General features: G+C 33.2%; 1 protein-coding gene and 1 long non-coding RNA gene across 2 annotated transcripts; one reads left to right on the top strand and one right to left on the bottom strand.

The window, feature by feature from the left end:
- Positions 1-403: 403 nt before the first annotated feature.
- On the bottom strand, positions 404-1,870 carry LOC131051921 (zeatin O-glucosyltransferase). The gene has a single exon (XM_057986521.2). The coding sequence runs from the start codon at positions 1,868-1,870 to the stop codon at positions 404-406; it is 1,467 nt and encodes a 488-aa protein (XP_057842504.2).
- A 1,989-nt stretch (positions 1,871-3,859) lies between these two features.
- On the top strand, positions 3,860-4,774 carry LOC131051915 (uncharacterized). The gene is made up of 3 exons (XR_009107236.2): positions 3,860-4,067; positions 4,165-4,312; positions 4,413-4,774. It is a non-coding gene; the product is annotated as an uncharacterized LOC131051915 (long non-coding RNA).
- Positions 4,775-17,625: the final 12,851 nt, after the last annotated feature.

The following is a 17,625-nucleotide window of genomic DNA, read 5'->3' as shown; positions in this document are numbered from 1 at the left end:
ACATCAAAATATTAGAAAAATGCCATTACTCGATAATTCGTTGAAATTTTAAAAATAAATAACTCTACGCATGATAGATGTGGAGAGAAAATACATCTCAAAGGTAGATTTAATTTTCTAGATATACATACAGGATTTGAAAATTGGAACACTCAAAAGTGTGGCAGAATTTTTAAGTTTAAGATAATTAATTAAACAAACTGATTATTAAATGCGATTAGCCTCAAGTTTCATAGATTTTGCAAGAGGCTAAAAAACGTGTAACTCCCATGGCCACAAATATTCTGCTTAACAAATATCTTCCCATACCTCTTGCTATGACCACTCCGTGCTGAGTTCAGATTTTTTACCACCGTTGAAGCGGCCGTACGTGCAGTCTCCTGAGAAGGTTGGATCACTCGATCTAATCAGAAAATGATTGAGAAAAGTGATGGAGAAGAGAATCCATATCCTTCCACGAAGACCCTCCATCGCAAACGGCCTTCCGAGCCGAGCCTCTCAATTCCTGCGCCCTCTTTCTCACCTGCAATCCCTCCTCACTCGTCATCAGTCGTTTCACTGCTTTCTCAACCTCCTCAGCACTCACCATCTCATTTTCCTCTGCATTTTCCCATTCTTTTACTTCCACGCCCGCTTTCAACTCCCGAGTTATCAGGGCCGAATTGGCAAACTGATCGCAATGCAGAGGCCAAGTCAGCATGCCCACTCCGGCGCTGATACTCTCCACTGTCGAATTCCAACCGCAGTGCGTTAAAAACCCACCCGTCGACTTGTGAAATAGGATGTCAAGCTGAGGCGCCCAATTCCTCACAATCAAACCCCGTCCCTCTAATCGCCTTCCGTACCCTTGTTCCAAAAACTTGCAAGCCGAATCGAACTGCGCTTCTGTCGAGGAATGGGCCCCGTCGGAAATCCTGAGCACCCACATGAAATGCTGACCGCTGCGTTCCAATCCGTCGGCCAGTTCTCGGATCTGTGTCACCGAAAGAGAAGATATACTGCCAAATGAAACATACAGAACGGACGCCGGAGCCTGTCTATCCAACCATCTCATACACTCTGTGTCCACCTGCAATCGCAACCGCCGTTCGTCATTGAAAAAGGCCCGCGGAAGAAGAGAACCCACACTCCACACGGGCTTCCCACCGTAGGCTAATTCCTCTCTTCCCTGGCGAATGAATTCTGATTCCAGCGCGCTGAAGGTGTTTATTATATACCCTTTGGCAGGACCTAACAGGGACCTTTGGCGCCTAAGATATTTTATCAATCTTTCGGGATAGCAACGCTTCAATGATATATTAAAAGGGGACGAACCCCCTGTCTCATTACTTACCCGCTTGCTCCATATCTTATAATAAGCGCTGATGGGTCTGAAGATATAGGCAGGGATTGAATATTTGGTAGCCGCAGTCTGAATCCATCCCATAGTCGAGTCGTAGACTATAACCACTCTGTTATTGTTCTCGGAGCAGATAGCACGCAGCAGCTGATCAACATGAGACCCTAGCTGATCCTCCATGGCTTCAAACAGAGGAATCAAATGAATCGGAAACGTATGGCAGCTCTGAGCATCGAGTTCCTCACCGGAGAGATGGGGCATGGGCAATTCCTCGAAATGAATATCGAACTTGTGAAATTCCCATCCCTCAACACGGCTGCGGACTTGGTGAATATGGGTGGAGGTGGCCACGAAGGATACGGTTGCTCCTCGTTGGGCGATAACTCTGGAAAAATGGAGGAGCTGATTGAGGTGTCCCTGTGCAGGGAGTGGCACCACCACCACTCGCATTTTTGAACCACTTGTATCTCCACTCATCATTCCCAAAGCAGTTTCAATACACGGCTTTCCTATAAAAGGAATTTGTATCATTCCGATGCTTTACATTTAGACTATACGAGTATGCGTCTCCTAATAAAACTCTTTTAACTCTGTACCCTCGTGTCCCGGAGCTTCCTACCATTCAGAATCATAAGGTTACCTATTATTCAATTTGTTAATTTGTCTTTGTCTTCTTTTAATGTTGCGAGTTCAAAATTTGACGAGACATGACATAAGTGGTGAGGTCAAGATATATTTCCATTAATTTTTATGGAATAGACAATCATCAACTTTCAGTATAGTTTAGAGAATTTTTTTTATTATATCATTTGTTAAGGTTTAAACTTTTAAAAATATAATATTAAAAATGAGATTAGGATCGAGTTTCAAATAATTTTGTTTGAATAGATAGTGTAGTCTATAAAAACATGTTTTTTATTTTATTCAAATTTTCAAAGTTATGATATAAGAAGTTAGGTTAGGATCGTATTATTTTCAAGAAATAGATATCTCTTAGTCATTGATTCTAGTAGAATAGATATCAACATAACCAAATACTCATATATCAAATAGCAAACCAAACTATTAAATAATACAAAATTCTCAATCATTTTTTAAAAATCTACTATTTTACAAACTAAATTTTATTTAGTCAATGTAATGTAATTTTGATGTTAATTCACCAAATATTGTTAACAATTATATGCATATTTAAGTTTAAGTTATATTGATAAAAAAAATATCTTAATAATTATATTCACGTGTGAAATAGAGTTAGATGGAAAAAAATATTAATATTTATGTATAGAAAATGAAATCTAGATAATAAGATAATATACAAATTATTTATTTAATGGCTTCAAGATTAAACTAATGTATACTTTTTTTTTTAAAACTGTGAATTTTGTGGTTCCATAATCATAATTTTAGCCTAAAAGATTAGATACAACATTAGGTTTTGAAATCTAAATAATACATTGATCATTCTTTGAAAATAACTTAATAGAACTTAAGAGAATATTTCTATTTGTATAAAACATAAATTTATGAAAATAGATATTTTTAATAGAATTATTGCATTTCATTCATAATATTTCACTTTTAGTCTAATATTATAATTATTTATATTGTAGAAATAAAATATTCATCATATTTTAGTGACAAGTCTAATATTATCACTTTCACTACTTTTGTCATCATATTAATCATGTTGTAACCACATTCACGTCTCTTTGAAAACTAATTAATTAGCTAAATTATAATTATTTAACTAGTTGGGATTTAACCTCTAACATTCTCTCATCATCTAATTAATTAAATAAGTAATGTAAATTATTGAATGAAACTAATTTCATACAACCCTCTCCACTAATGAATCAAACAACATAATAATTTGATTAATTAACCCAAAGCATCAAATCCTAATCTATTCTACACTCATAGGACAATTCTATCCCATACACAATTGTAATTAAAATAAATACAAATCATCCAATCTTGAATGGCGTCAATCTTAAATTCTAGACAAGAAATTAGTCAAACAAATCTTAATTACCCATTTCTGATTATCTTCTATCCAAATCCAAATTGACTTTTAATACCCATTATCTACCTAAAACTATCAAATCCCAACTCTTCATGTATCAACTAACATAATTTAAAGTCTCCTCCCTCTTAAATTTAAAGTCAAAATTTCTCTCATTCAATCCTAGCCATCCACTCTAAACTAATTTGAACCCTTTATTATCCTCATCAAATCTATAAATGTCCTATCATTAAACCATTTTCAAAAAGGGGGAATATGTTGCAAAGCAACATTGTGACACTAAAATTTTGTAATATTCAATAAGAAGCAGTGATAGATCACTCTCCACCATATGGTTCAAGATCAAAATAGCAAGATGGAGAGAGAATCCTAAAAAGAGAGGACGTAATAGATAAAATAAAATAGAGTATAAGCAATGCTCACATTACTCTTTTTGAATAGGGGTATCAAATTCAAATTCAAATTATCTACTCTTCCCGCGCTGCAGTACTTGACAAGGTTCTGTCGCAGTTTATGATAGTTTACTTCCAGCCTGTGTTGCTCTGATAATGCTGTCACGATACATGAGGATAGAACAAAATGGATTTGTTGAAAGGGTTTCAGAAACTTTCAAGCAAATGCAATTGGCAGGTGTAAAGTCACGGTCTGCAACCTTTGCCAGTATCCTCCATGCCTGTGCCAACACAAAAGATTTCAATCAGGGTATGGACATCTATCAAAGCTTAATAGAAGGGTTGTTTTTGAGATTTTCTAGTTGAAAGCTTTCTGATATACATGTTTGCAAAATGTGGAAGCACAGGCAAAGCGCGTGAACTGTTTGACACAATGCCTCAGAGATGTCATTCCATGGAATTAAATGATTGCAGGATATGCACAAAATGGGTTTTGCAAGCATGCTCTCAAATTCTTTGATTTAATGAAAGCACTCCGGAACACATTCCAACATTGTAAGATTTGCTTGTATTTGCGCGCAGCCATATAGGTTTAATGGATGAGAACTGTTCATAATTCAATCACATGATTAACCCTTAGTGTATTCCGTTACAGGTTAAAGCAAAGAGGAATTTTGTCAGATGTTGTAGGTGCAACTAGCCTGCTAGTCATGTAAACAAAACGTGGAAAAGAGAAAAGGAACATGAACTGTTTGACAGAATGCCTTCAAGAATTGCTTGATAAAATGCCATTATCACAGGATGTACAAAATGGATTTGTTGAGAGGGTTTCAGAAACTTGCAATCAAATGTCAAAGCGTTTTCTATGTCATTAGCTGTATTTATTATAGGAGTTGAGCGACAATTTGTATCTGGTTTTGATGGTGTGTAATGGTCTTTATGATTCGTATTTGGTTTGGTTTGGTTTGGTTTGTTTAAATTGTAGGGACTTGAATCTGATTTTTATGATTGGTATGTGAGCTGATGTTAGGATCTATGACTCTTGTACGTGAGATGTTAACTTTTACAACAATTAAATGAAGGTCTTGAAATTGAAATTAAAATGCTTAAATAAACATCATAATGATTAAACAACAAATTAACAACAGAGAGAAAGAAGAGAAGACAAGGAAACACGAGTTGATAACAGAGTTCACCAAATGGCTACGTCTCCGGGTCCCTCTCCAACAGAGTGACCGATCCTTGATTATGCTCCAAAAAAAGGTTACAAGGTCTTGAACTTATTACACAGTCTCCTCACGTCTCCTTGAACGATAATGAATTACAAAAAGTCCTTCTCCAACAAGTACAACTTCAAGCTCCCAATGCACAAAAATGAACCATTCACTATCAAACTCTCCAAAATAAATTCTCTCACACTTCTCTAATCTTCAATTCTCTCACAATACTCTCCGATCTCCAATTTCTAATATCAAACTCACAGCTTTACCCCTCTTTTTATACACAAACACATAACAAATATTAAACCTTCTGCAATATAAAGTGCGATCCTCGGGGCCACACCGGTGGACAGGAGTGTGCAGGAAGTGGGGAGATCGGTGGTTCGATCTCCACGATCCCCATTATGTGGATCATTTTACATCAAATAACAGTCACACCCTGTATATAGCAGCAAGGATCTCGGGAGGCAACGATGAGGAGAAAAAAAATAGGAGATGTGAGGTTGGCTGTTTGATTCCCCCAACCAAATAGGCCAAACTGTCCGCTACAGGAGGACTCCACAGAGGTGCCACATGGAGCATCTAAAATTATCTGTTTTGGTTAAACATATATCCAACCGGATCAGTATGTGAATCTGAGAATACTTCATTTTATTTTTGTGATTGAGTGGCATTTCCGAGGTTAAATTCAAATTTTGTATTTTCCCTATATGATTGAGAGAAGTTGTAGGCTAAATTTGTGGAGAATTCATATCTGTCTCTCTTTCATATCGTTTGTATTGGCAATGTTATATTCACTTGCAATATGGGTTCTCAAATTAACTAGTCATATTCAAGTTTAAATTATTGTAAGGAATTAATTTTTGTTCTGTTTTGATGAGGTTTAGAGGGAATTAATTAGAAAAGATCAATTGATAGTAATTATTAAATCGTAAATATAATCATATCACAAAATGGTAATTAATGAAATATGATATTATTGATTTTATGATCAAAGATTGACTATTGATTGATCAAGATAAGGAAGTTGATATGGTTAAAAAATTTAGATATTCGGATAGTTATGCATGTCAATCATAATCAAAATATTTCTTTTTGGATGTTTGGTTGACCTCATGAACTTGGAATTAAATTGAAAGTTATAAACCTATTTTATAACTATAAATTCTGACTATAATGATTCTAGGTTCTTTTATGTGAATTATTAGAAAAGTGGATTGTTAGGAAATGATATTTTATATCTATCAAAGTTTTCTCTCGTCTAAAAGTTGCAGTATTTTTTAGCATGTTGATGGAATACAAGCTTCAAATATGCACGTGAATTTTAGAAATAGTGTTAGGTGATTCACATTACTAGGATAGGTCTGATTATATTTATTTCTTAATTTAAATGAACAAAATCATTTGTTTTTCTACTATTTAATGCTAGACCTTGAAGCTAATTAAAAAGTATAAAGATATTATAGGGCTCATTTGATATTATCCATTATTCCAAAAGAGAGAATGAGTCATTAAAAGGGTGACCATAACAAGATCTTGGGATTATTATGGATCAAAATACCTATAACACGCTTTTAAAAATCTATATTCACAAGAAGTCAAAACCTTCTACAACCAACACATAAAAGTGTAACACAAATATACAACTTGTCATATGGTTATAAAGTTTCCAAAAGGGGATGGCTACTATAATTAATGACAATAAAAAAATGATATAGGATCATTTATCTAGTGTCTAGAATGTAAAAGTAATGATGAAGTATTATGTACAACCATAAGAGGTAAGTACAAGCTAATTGTGGGTCCACTTTTAATGGAAGTGTTGAGCATGAAACAAAATCATGAAAGGAATGGGAACTCATTTGGGAATAGGATTTTCAGCATAAGAAAATACTTGTTGTGAATAAGTACTCATTATGCTTTGGGTTCTCATGCTAAATAAATACCCATTATAAATACAAACCCATTTCAAAATGGGTATGTATTTGGTAAAGCTATTTATCTTTCTAAGTTAATGCAATCTCATTTTAATTAATATTCGCATGGTAGTAGCAACTTTGAAAGGTTCCTTGATGTGATTTAAATAAGAGAAAATGGAGAGAAAGAGTGGAGGAGGTGATGATAGGGTTTTAGGGGGTTCAGTTTAGGTAGATGATGGAGTGAACAACCCAAATGGTGTTGGTTTTTTTGCTTTGTTGGTTGTGGGGTTCTTGTTTTCCATGGGCCTTTCGAAGTTTCTATCTGTATTTGGGTTTTCCTCTCTCAACTTGGTTGTGGGAGGTGTTTCTTCTTTGGTTGACAGGGCATTCCATTGGTCAACTAATACTTTTTAGTAGGGTTTTTGGCTTAGCTTCTGGGCTTGGTGGGCACTTTGGATAATTGTATAACTATAAGATAAGACAAAATTTAATAATCTGTGCAAACATTCCACCTTTATTATATTTTATTTCAATTTTACCCTTGACGCAATACAAAATTAACCTTGATAGGGGACCCCCCTTAAGTTCTACACAACACAAAAACCAAGCATGTTGATTACAAAAAATAAGTACAAATTATTGAGAATATTTTTCTGTATAGAAATAAATCTTAAATTAGGTGGAACTCCATCAAGCTACCTCATAACCCTAAAAAGGGTGTGACTTTGAGATGAAATCCCTAATTATTGGACTACAATATTCCCAAACTCTCAAATAAGAGATTCTTAAATTATTGAAAAATAATTTTCTATAGTTAATTTTGTAGAAACCTATACATTGCAACTACAAAATGAAGTCTAATCTCAATATTACAATTCTATTTATATTTTTGTTTTTTTTCACATTATATATAGACATACCCATGATGGTAAAAAAGAAAAATGGGAAAATAGTTTGGGAGTACTATTTTTACATGAGTGATGATGGATCTCATTTGTTAGAGTATGTGTAATACTATTTTTAACATTTTTTTGTGTTCTTATAGGAAAAAGTTATTTGAAAGGTTCAAAAACTTATTTGGTTACATAAATGCATTAGTAAATTTAATAATGCTTGTGTATTTTATTGGTTGGGATTAATACATGTAGACAAGATTATACCTCATATTTAAAATGTTTTTGAAGGTGAGCATGGAAAAGAGGACTAGAATGGAGTAGGTGCATGTGTGAAGAGATCTATATTTAAAGAATACCTAAATATTATAAGTCTTACTACACTCAATAATGCTAGTTCTATTTTTAATTGGTGTCTATATACTTTTCTACAAGGAGGGGCACTTGATTTAGAAATTTTTAGGTTTTGATTCTTCATTCATTACAGGATAGTTGGAGAGAAATTTGATTTTTAAATAATCAAATATGCATTTATTTCAAATTTTGTATGCAAGTGAAAAGGCTATTTGGACATGACTTAGCTTATTTTTGTTAGGATTGTATTAAATTTGACTTGGAACTATGAGTCAAGTGAGGCGCCTTCTAATCATGTCCAACACTTCAAAGAGATGGAGCTATGAGACCTCCTGATGTAGAATCTAGAACTTATTGTTGATTTGGACACCCTCAAACTAGGGCACTCTCCAACCCTATTTGATATTTTCTACTCTAGATTGCAACTACATGTTACTTTTCATTTCCTCTTTCTAGACCGACTATGTTATTTATTTTTCTATATTTCACTATTATTATGAAACATTTTAAACTTTCATATCATGTAACCTAGATCTTGCATATTCATTTCAATATTAGCTATATAATAAAAAAAGGAACAATCAATCAAAGTTTTCAACTCCCCTTTCAGGACTAAAGTTTAACCTTTTTCATTTTTCCCCAATGATCTTGGTGGACAATAAAAAATCTTGAATATATCTATAGGCTAGGATCACAGTTTACATTATTTCATTTTAATGAGCTTGATGTGTCTTATTCTTCCATAATGTCTAATATTTAACCCATTTATCTCAAGGTTTTTTATCTTTAGTCGATAACATTAGCTATGACAAATGACGACGAGTTCATATGTCTTACAAGATTAGTTTTTATTATTGGAAATTGGTTGTAGACATATACTGTTAAAATAATTACATCCCCACATTTGAAGAGTTTGAGAAGAACGTGCACACACACATATTAACACCTAGTTGTACCAACAAATGTTTTATTTTTCAAGCGTCATTTAAAACTAATAACAAAAAAACTATGGACAATAAGAAATGTTGATCTTGAAGCAACATTAAAAAAATTAAACATAGCATATCACCCATCAAGAACACTTGACTATTAAATCAAAACTAACATATGGGATAAGTATGATAATCTTGACCTTAATAAAATTCATATTTTTCTAATTTTTTGAATCATTTTATTCAAGAATATAATTTAGTTAGTTACAATGCATTCTTTTGACTATTCAAGTCCACTTTAATTTACTATTTCAAATTTAAAAGTATATTACGATGGCAATGGATCCACCATTGTTGAGTTTAAAGTAGATTAGAGTTTATTTCTATTGACAATTCTCTTATATCTATAAATGTATGCTTTTTGGAGAATAAAGCTATGTATTCAAGTGATTTAGATCAATGGTTATAACATTTTTCTTTCCTTGTGGAGAAGTTTAATACAATTTATAAGGTGGCATCTAAGATAGAATTCTAAGCAATGATTTGTAATTGTGTATCGTATTTTGTTTGAGAGAATATTAATGAGGAATTTAAGGATTCTAAGACTAACACCCCTCCTTTATTATATTTTTGATATCCTAAGTTTGTGGCACTTTAAAGTTTAGTGCATAGGCCAACAAAACTAAAACTAAATGAATGACACTTGATTCATTCTTTCTCATATCTAATAAGCTCAAAAAATAAAACAAATCATTTTAAAGGTTGGCTCTCAATCTCGAGTAGCCAAATTAGGATTATATAAACAAATTTCCTCTTTTGCCTAATTTAGCACTATAACTAATTTTAAAAACTGCATTTTTACACAAGAAAAAAAGAAACAACTTGAAATTTGGCGAAGAAACTAGTGACCTAATAAGTCAAACTAACTCTTTTATTTTGTAACAAAATACCCAAACACATACTATTGCCTTCTTAAGTCACTAAATACACTCAAATCTGCCTTCTTAAGGATGAATTAGGGCCATCAAGGTGGAAGATATCTTGTCATATGTAGAAGAAAAATCTAAATAGAAATTATCAAAGTAAAAAAATTGAGCTTATTAAATACCTTCTCCCTTATGCTTCTTTTAGTATAAATTTCCTATAACATTAAAATTTTGAATTATAGAAAAAAACAACAATAGAAGTCACACTAAGAAATATTTATTGATTGACATCTTTAATCAATCCAATCACCACATTTAATAGATAAAAAGAAGTTATAAAATACCTTTATTTTGAGCCTTAAAAGGATGAAGCAAAGAAAGTGCTAAAGAAGGCACTACATTGATAGTAAATTTTATGTATGGAAGCATTTTATTGCGGTTTCTAATGGATTTGGGTCTGAAGTAAACAAATCATGCAAAGGGTTAATCATGTGATTGAATTCTGTATAGTCCTCATTCATTAAACCCGCATGGCTGCATGGAAATACACACAAGCAAAGCTTACAATATTAGAATGTGTTCCGGAGTGCTTTCATTAAACCAAAGGATATCCTGCAATCATTCAGTTCTATGGAATGACATCTCTTGTCACACAGTTCACGCGCTTTGCTTATGATTCCACACTTTGTAAACATGTATACCAGAGTGTTTCAACTATAAAATCTGAAAAATAGTCCATTCTTTGAAGCTTTGATGGATGTCCATACCCTGGTGGAAATCTTCTGTGTTGGCATAGGCAGCGAGGGTGCTGGCAAAGGTTACAGACCGTGGCTTTACACCTGCCAATTGAATTTTCTTGGAAGTTTCTGAAACCCTTTCAACAAATCCATTTTGCTTTGACACCATTATCAGAAGCTCCCATTGTAGCATGGGCCTCGTGAAGTACTACAACACAGGAAAAGTAGATGGGTTAGAATTTCATTGGGCTTATGCCCGCAATTACGGAACTGCTCAGGAGAACAGAAAACGGAAACAGATGCAGATGATTGAATGGAGCCCACAAGAGCCACCCAAGCATTCTGTCAGCTTAGTGTGTGCTCTTTAAGGGTGGCCCTCAGTGCAGAAATGGCATGCAACTCGAAGTCTATTAAATAGAAGAGGGAGAAGGTGTTGCATATTAAAATATTTATATGTTTGTAATTTGACAATATTGTTTTGGTGAGATTGTATTGATCTTTATTACTAGCAATCGTATTTTGGTGTGTAATGGGTAAATTAAAGGCATGTGGAATGTCAATAAGGAAATTTTTTGGTTAATTTTTTATATATGTTTGTACAATACATGAGGTCAATTGATAGGTCATATAAGAAATGATATTGTCTGTGCAACAAAGGTCTCAATGGAGAAGTGATATTTTCAAATCAATTATGAATCTACTTACAAGGATCCAAAGATGATCAAAACAAAACCTTTGAATAGGAAGACAGATTGGGGGAGAGGTAGGTAGGAAGGGAGGAAGGGACAGGTGGGGAGATATAGAGAGAGGGAAGAGATAGAGATAGGGAGGGAGAGAAAGGAAGAGATATAGGTAGAGGAGGGAGAGAGAAAGAGATGGGGGAGAAATGGAGAGAGGTAGAGGAGGAGGGGAGAGGGAGAGAGATAAGTAGTAGAAAGGGACATAGAAGAGGAGAGAGAGAGAGAGAGAGAGAGAGAGAGAGAGAGAGAGAGAGAGAGAGAGAGAGAGAGAGAGAGAGAGAGAGAGAGAGAGAGAGAGAGAGAGAGAGAGAGATTGATTTTAGGAGTTAAGCTAAATTGCATTTTAAATTTTAACTTGATAATTAAACAAATTTGTGATAGTGGAAATGGGAGCCTATTTTGCAATGAGATAAATTGTTCATGGTTTTTAGTATGTTGAACTCTAGTTTATTAGTGTCTTGATAAATATGCATTGAAAAAAATATTATTATCTAGATTAGAAATTACTTATATGAAAGCAACTCTCAGGAAAGAAGTGGCCATTAAAGTAGATCCAACTTGTCTTTTGAAAAGAAGGTACCTCTTTATTACAAATTTTATATTTTATTTTTCTTTGGCGTGTCATTAGTAAAATCCATGCAACATAGAGAGGGGAACATAGAAAGAGAGATAAAGTATTAGAAAGAGACAAATGAGATATAAAGGGAAAGAGAGATAGAGAAAAGTAGTATAGAGAGAGAGAGAGAGAGAGAGAGAGAGAGAGAGAGAGAGAGAGAGAGAGAGAGAGAGAGAGAGAGAGTGCTAGAAAAGAGAAATTGATATATAAAGAAAAGTAAATGGAGAGAAATAGAGGGATAGAGTAAGATAGAGAACGAGAGAAAGAGACATATATTGGTAAGTTAAGATTTCTATAGGAGAGAGGGATAAGGGAGGAAGTCACTTGAAAATTGTATAGGACATGCCATTTATATTGTTAGGTTTTATTTATTTCTCAAAATTGTTTGAAAGAAATTTTGAGGAAAGGGTGTATGAAAGCTTAATAGATTAAAATATTGTAAAATGTGTGCGGTTTATTTTTCTTTGGAGATATAAGGCGAGTAAATATTTAAATTAGATGGAATTAAAGGGATTAAAAATTTTAAAGGAAATAATTGTGAATTTTTTACTGAGTTGGACACCTATTATTTGCATGGCTGCATATTATGTTTGTACCCTTGCAATCTATGTTACACCTAAGAGGAACTTCAAATATTTTAATGTTACATATGATAGTTAAAGAGTAACAAGGTCATATTGGAGTTTGGAAGCAATGGAGACAAGAGGACATCTATCATCCTAAGCTAGGTTCTCTCTCAAGGATGATTCATTACATGAGAAACACCACATTTGTATTCTTGAAGAAACTCAGGGACTTGACATGATAAATGTCCCATCAACAAGCAAGGGGGGGATAGTTTTCTTGTGGGACACTTGGTGTATTCGCTTTTTACTTCATTTTTTATACATCATCTAGGAGGGATTGTTTTCATAGTATTGTGGGAGACCTTAAAGTCACTTAGAGGAGATGTGCCCTTTTGAAAGAAAGGTGTCTCATGTGTAGCACTAGAGGAGGCAATAGACACACTCAATGGAAATGTGGAATTTTAGAGGAAAGGTGTCTCATTGTGCAAGGAGACCTATTTGGAACAATTAATGTCCTCTCGTGTTGTGTAGATTGTTGAAGGTTTTATAGTTATGATATCCATGCTTGCAGTCAATTCGATGTCTCTTGGGTGACCAAGGAGGATTTGTTAAGGCACTTCATCAAATTGCCCAAAAGGGTTGTTGTGATCAACCCTTGTAATATTTTATCCTTTGTTCAAATTAATGTAATAAGGGTGGAATTTTGAAGAATATTAAATTGTAGTTATATTTTAGTAGTTATATTGTTAAATAAATAAATTAGGTTTGTTAGTTTGGGAATTTATTATTGTAGGTAGTTTTGTACAAGGGAACATGTCTCTACTCCTTTCAGCACAAGTTGAACTACTATTGGATGAAGTACTTCAAGATACAAAATTGTAAATGACCAACATGAGTTAGAACATCGTCATACAAGAAAAAATACCTAAATGGATGATGAGAGGAAGAAATATGTGACTTTCCACTCTTAATTAGAGGCTCACATCAATAAACTAAAAAATAGAGAAAATGATATCAACACCTTATACAAATTTTACCTCCAATGGCCTACAATTACAACAAAGATCAAAGGAAGATGGACCAAATAGAGGAACATATCCTTCAAGCACCAACATTCAATGATGAAATTATAGACATAGATGTGTTACAAGTGCGGTTGTTGTTGCACCAAAAGAAGACCTTTTAATGTTTGATACCACCACTAGACTTATAGAATCCATAGGAGGTGGTTAAGACATGTCACAAACTTGAGTTTTGTGTTGCACAGCACAAGGAGACCAAGGGTGCACACCTTGCAACAATATCCCCCCAGCACAAGCGAGCGGTTTAAACCTGTGACCAAGCTCTAATACCACTTGTTACAAGTGCGGTTATCATTGCACCAAAAGATCGACCTGTTAATGCTCGATACAACCACTAGACTTATAAAATCCACAAGAGGCGATTAAGCCATGTCACAAACTCAAGCGTTGCGCTGCACAGCACAAGGAGACCAAGGGTGCACACCTTGCAAGAAGATGGGTAGACAAAATCTCAAATAGAAGCATTACATGCAAAATTGTAGAATAAATCAAATCAAAGAGATATTTAAAACAAGACATTAGTTTCAATAGCTTAGTGAGGTGGTTAGTCTCAAGTTGGCACATATTTTTAGGTTATCAAAGGATGCACAAATATGACCCAACAAATCTAGATCTCCACCAAACTATTAGAAGCATAATTCCTACTAAAACATATTATTGTGTACAATCAACTACTTCAATAGGCCAAAGTACATTGGGATAACACTTTTTCTAATCTAAAAGAAATATACAAATAAATTATAGTAGCATATCTAGCATAGAGTTACCTTGACAACAAGACAAATTTTTGAAAGAGGGGGATGATGTTAGCAAGGAATTATTCAAAGCCAAAATAGCAATGGGATCCAACTACAAACCACTATAAATGGGTTACAGAGCTCTTAGATGAAGAGACACCACTAAGAGAAGTAATATAATCTAAGGGACACATCCCTTGAAATAGATAGAATATTTTGAATCATTAAGTTATAATTTATAGTCAAATATCATCAAGATACACATAAAACTAAATATTTATCCTTTCTTTCCATTTCATAAAATTTTATTTTTAGTTTTAATTATTGATCAATTCCATGAAAATTGAGTAATGTGTTGGTTCCCAAATCAACAGATTGTAAAACCCTAAGAGTATTCTAAATTCTATTATCGAGCTTCACAAGTGATCTGGCCAATGAAAAAGATTCAACCTAAGGGTTGGTGTCTTCTACTCTTCATTCTCTTCTATGCCTTGGCAGGTGTACTATCAATATCATCTTCAATTTTTCAAAACTTAGCAATGATGTGTCAAGCATATTATACCTCATACAATTTCAAGGGTTTGTTTGATGAAACCTTCATTCAATATCCTCTTATTCTTTTTTATGTATGGACATGAGGTGGAATATAAAACTAAAAAGAAGGGTGTGTGCAGGATCATGAGAGGCCAAAAAGTGGCAATATTCTAACTAAAGTCTTGATTGATAGGCTGATTGAAAAATATCTATAACTTTCAAACAGTATCACATTTTTTTAATCCGAAATATGCATCACATTCTATGCTTCGTATACTATTAAAAAAAAATTGAATTTCATAAAGTTCTAACCAAGTTATGGTGGTCAAACATACAAGATTTTATATTTTTTAAAAGTTGTAGTAAAAAAATCATAATTTATTATTTATTTAAAAAAATTTTTAAAAATGTGTGTCACATCTATACATGAGTCTTCTACTTATATCTGAAATCTTATAAAAAATATTATGATTTTATTGTGGCTAGGGTGGTTAGACAAACACCTGTTTCTTATCTTTTTCCTAAAATTTGAGTACTACTGCACTGAAATTTCATTTTTTTGTCAAATAGTTTTTTTCTTTAGAAAACAACTAGTAGCTTATAAAATGCATTCAAGTTGCTATAGATTCTATTCTTACATATTTTTGAAATAATGTTGGTAACTTGTTCAAATTTTTACGTCAAGTAGCCTAACTCTGTTTTTCTGGTTTTTATTGTCACTTAAGGACCTGATTGGCCCACCATGATCCTGCACATACCAAAAAACTAACTCTTACACTTAATCCTACAAAAAAGAATAAAAATATTTTAATTTAAATGATGGTTGGAATTGCATCAAACCAGTGCCTATCTTTGGGTATAGAGTCAAATATCTAAAACTAAGAGTGAACTCCTTCAGCAATTAACATCAAATCAGTGGGTTGTCTCTTGTGTTGATGGATTGCATTAACAAACCCTCGTTTGCAACCACAAGCTTCTACTTCTTGATCCAATTCATTTAACCAAAATCGTTTACTCAAAGCACATTTAACCTCTTCTTAAGAAGAGCAAAGAATAAAACAATACAATTACATGAAAAATGTAATGACAAATCCCAAATATACTTGATACTAGAAATCATATGATCAGTTACACAAATTGGAGATCAAAATAATAAGAAATTTGATTGACACTTGCCTCAAGAATACATACATAATCCCAATCCTATTTTAAGTAATTTATCATTCTGCCCCCTAACACACAACCCTGGTTTCCCTTTTATAAAACAAGGGAGCAACAATAAATTCAGGCAATTCAGATTCAGTTACAAACTGAAAACGAACTGCCCAACTACCCCTAAAAACTATTCAACTTCCCTTTTACAAATAATAAATAATAAAACTCTTGGCCTTCAATGTGAAATTTTTTTTTGTCTTTTAATAAAATCATGCCCTTCATTTCATCCCTCAATAAAATCTTAAAGGCACTTTGCCAAACAATTCTCTTTCTAATTACCACATTCTACATGTGATTTGTCTTAAATTCTTTTGATTGTTTCAAAAGTTCCTTGCAATCAAAAAAATTTTAAATTTCTTCAACGATTCCACATTGTTGATGCATTTCCAACAAAAATGTCTAGCAATTGATTGATCCAATGCTATTCATTAGGTGCAGACAAAAGAGAATGATAATAGAAGTCATAAACATTATCTTTGAAGTCTATTTGATTAAGCATTTTCAACAAAACTATTTGTAAACATCTTACAACCCTCTTATTCATATAATGACATCCACATAAGAAATTATGTCAAACCATTCATTTTCATGATCTATGCTTCCATATTCAGTTACAATACAAAAGTCCATGAGACCACATTTCTCTAAGAGACAATTCGAGCATATCCCCTTTTCAACACATCTAGTTTCTATAGATATTGCAATCATCACATCCCTTTCAATGACATCTCTTTAGGACACTCTGACAAACATTTCATAAGCCCTGCATACATTTCCACACTTCTTTGAGGGATTCCATCAAGCAATTTGAATGCCCGTTCTACACTCCCTCATTGTGAAAGCATTTTGTCATACAGTACATATACATTATGTGTGATTCCAACTTTTGAAAGTATATCTACATAATCACTTTTCTACCATCACATTACATGAGACCACAAATTATTTGTGGGCTTTGTATGTGCTTTCAAATCTTGCATACATGCCTACTGGAGTAGCTTCAACATTTGACAAAAGATTGCTTTAAATAATGCTTCAATGGATGTCTATACCCTTCTTGAAATTTCCCATTGTGCACCAAGGCAAAGATGACATTGGCAACGATATTTATTTAATTAATTTAAATTTATTCTATAATATTCTCTCTATCATCAAATAATTAATGTAATATCTTACATCTATTTCCATTAGATAATTAGAAATATAATTATTTGATAAATTAGCATAAAGCCTCAAATACTAATATAAGGCCCCCCTAATAAAACAATTATGTGTCATTTATAATTAAAAATTAAAATAAATACAAACCATTAAATATTAAATGGAATCAATCTTAAATCCTAGCAACCCGTTTCCAACTACCTTTTGTCTAAATCTAAATTAACATTTAATCCCAA

Source organism: Cryptomeria japonica, chromosome 8 (genome assembly GCF_030272615.1).
Source record: "Cryptomeria japonica chromosome 8, Sugi_1.0, whole genome shotgun sequence".
Taxonomy (NCBI): Eukaryota; Viridiplantae; Streptophyta; class Pinopsida; order Cupressales; family Cupressaceae; genus Cryptomeria; species Cryptomeria japonica.
This window is presented reverse-complemented; position numbering and strand designations above follow the sequence as displayed.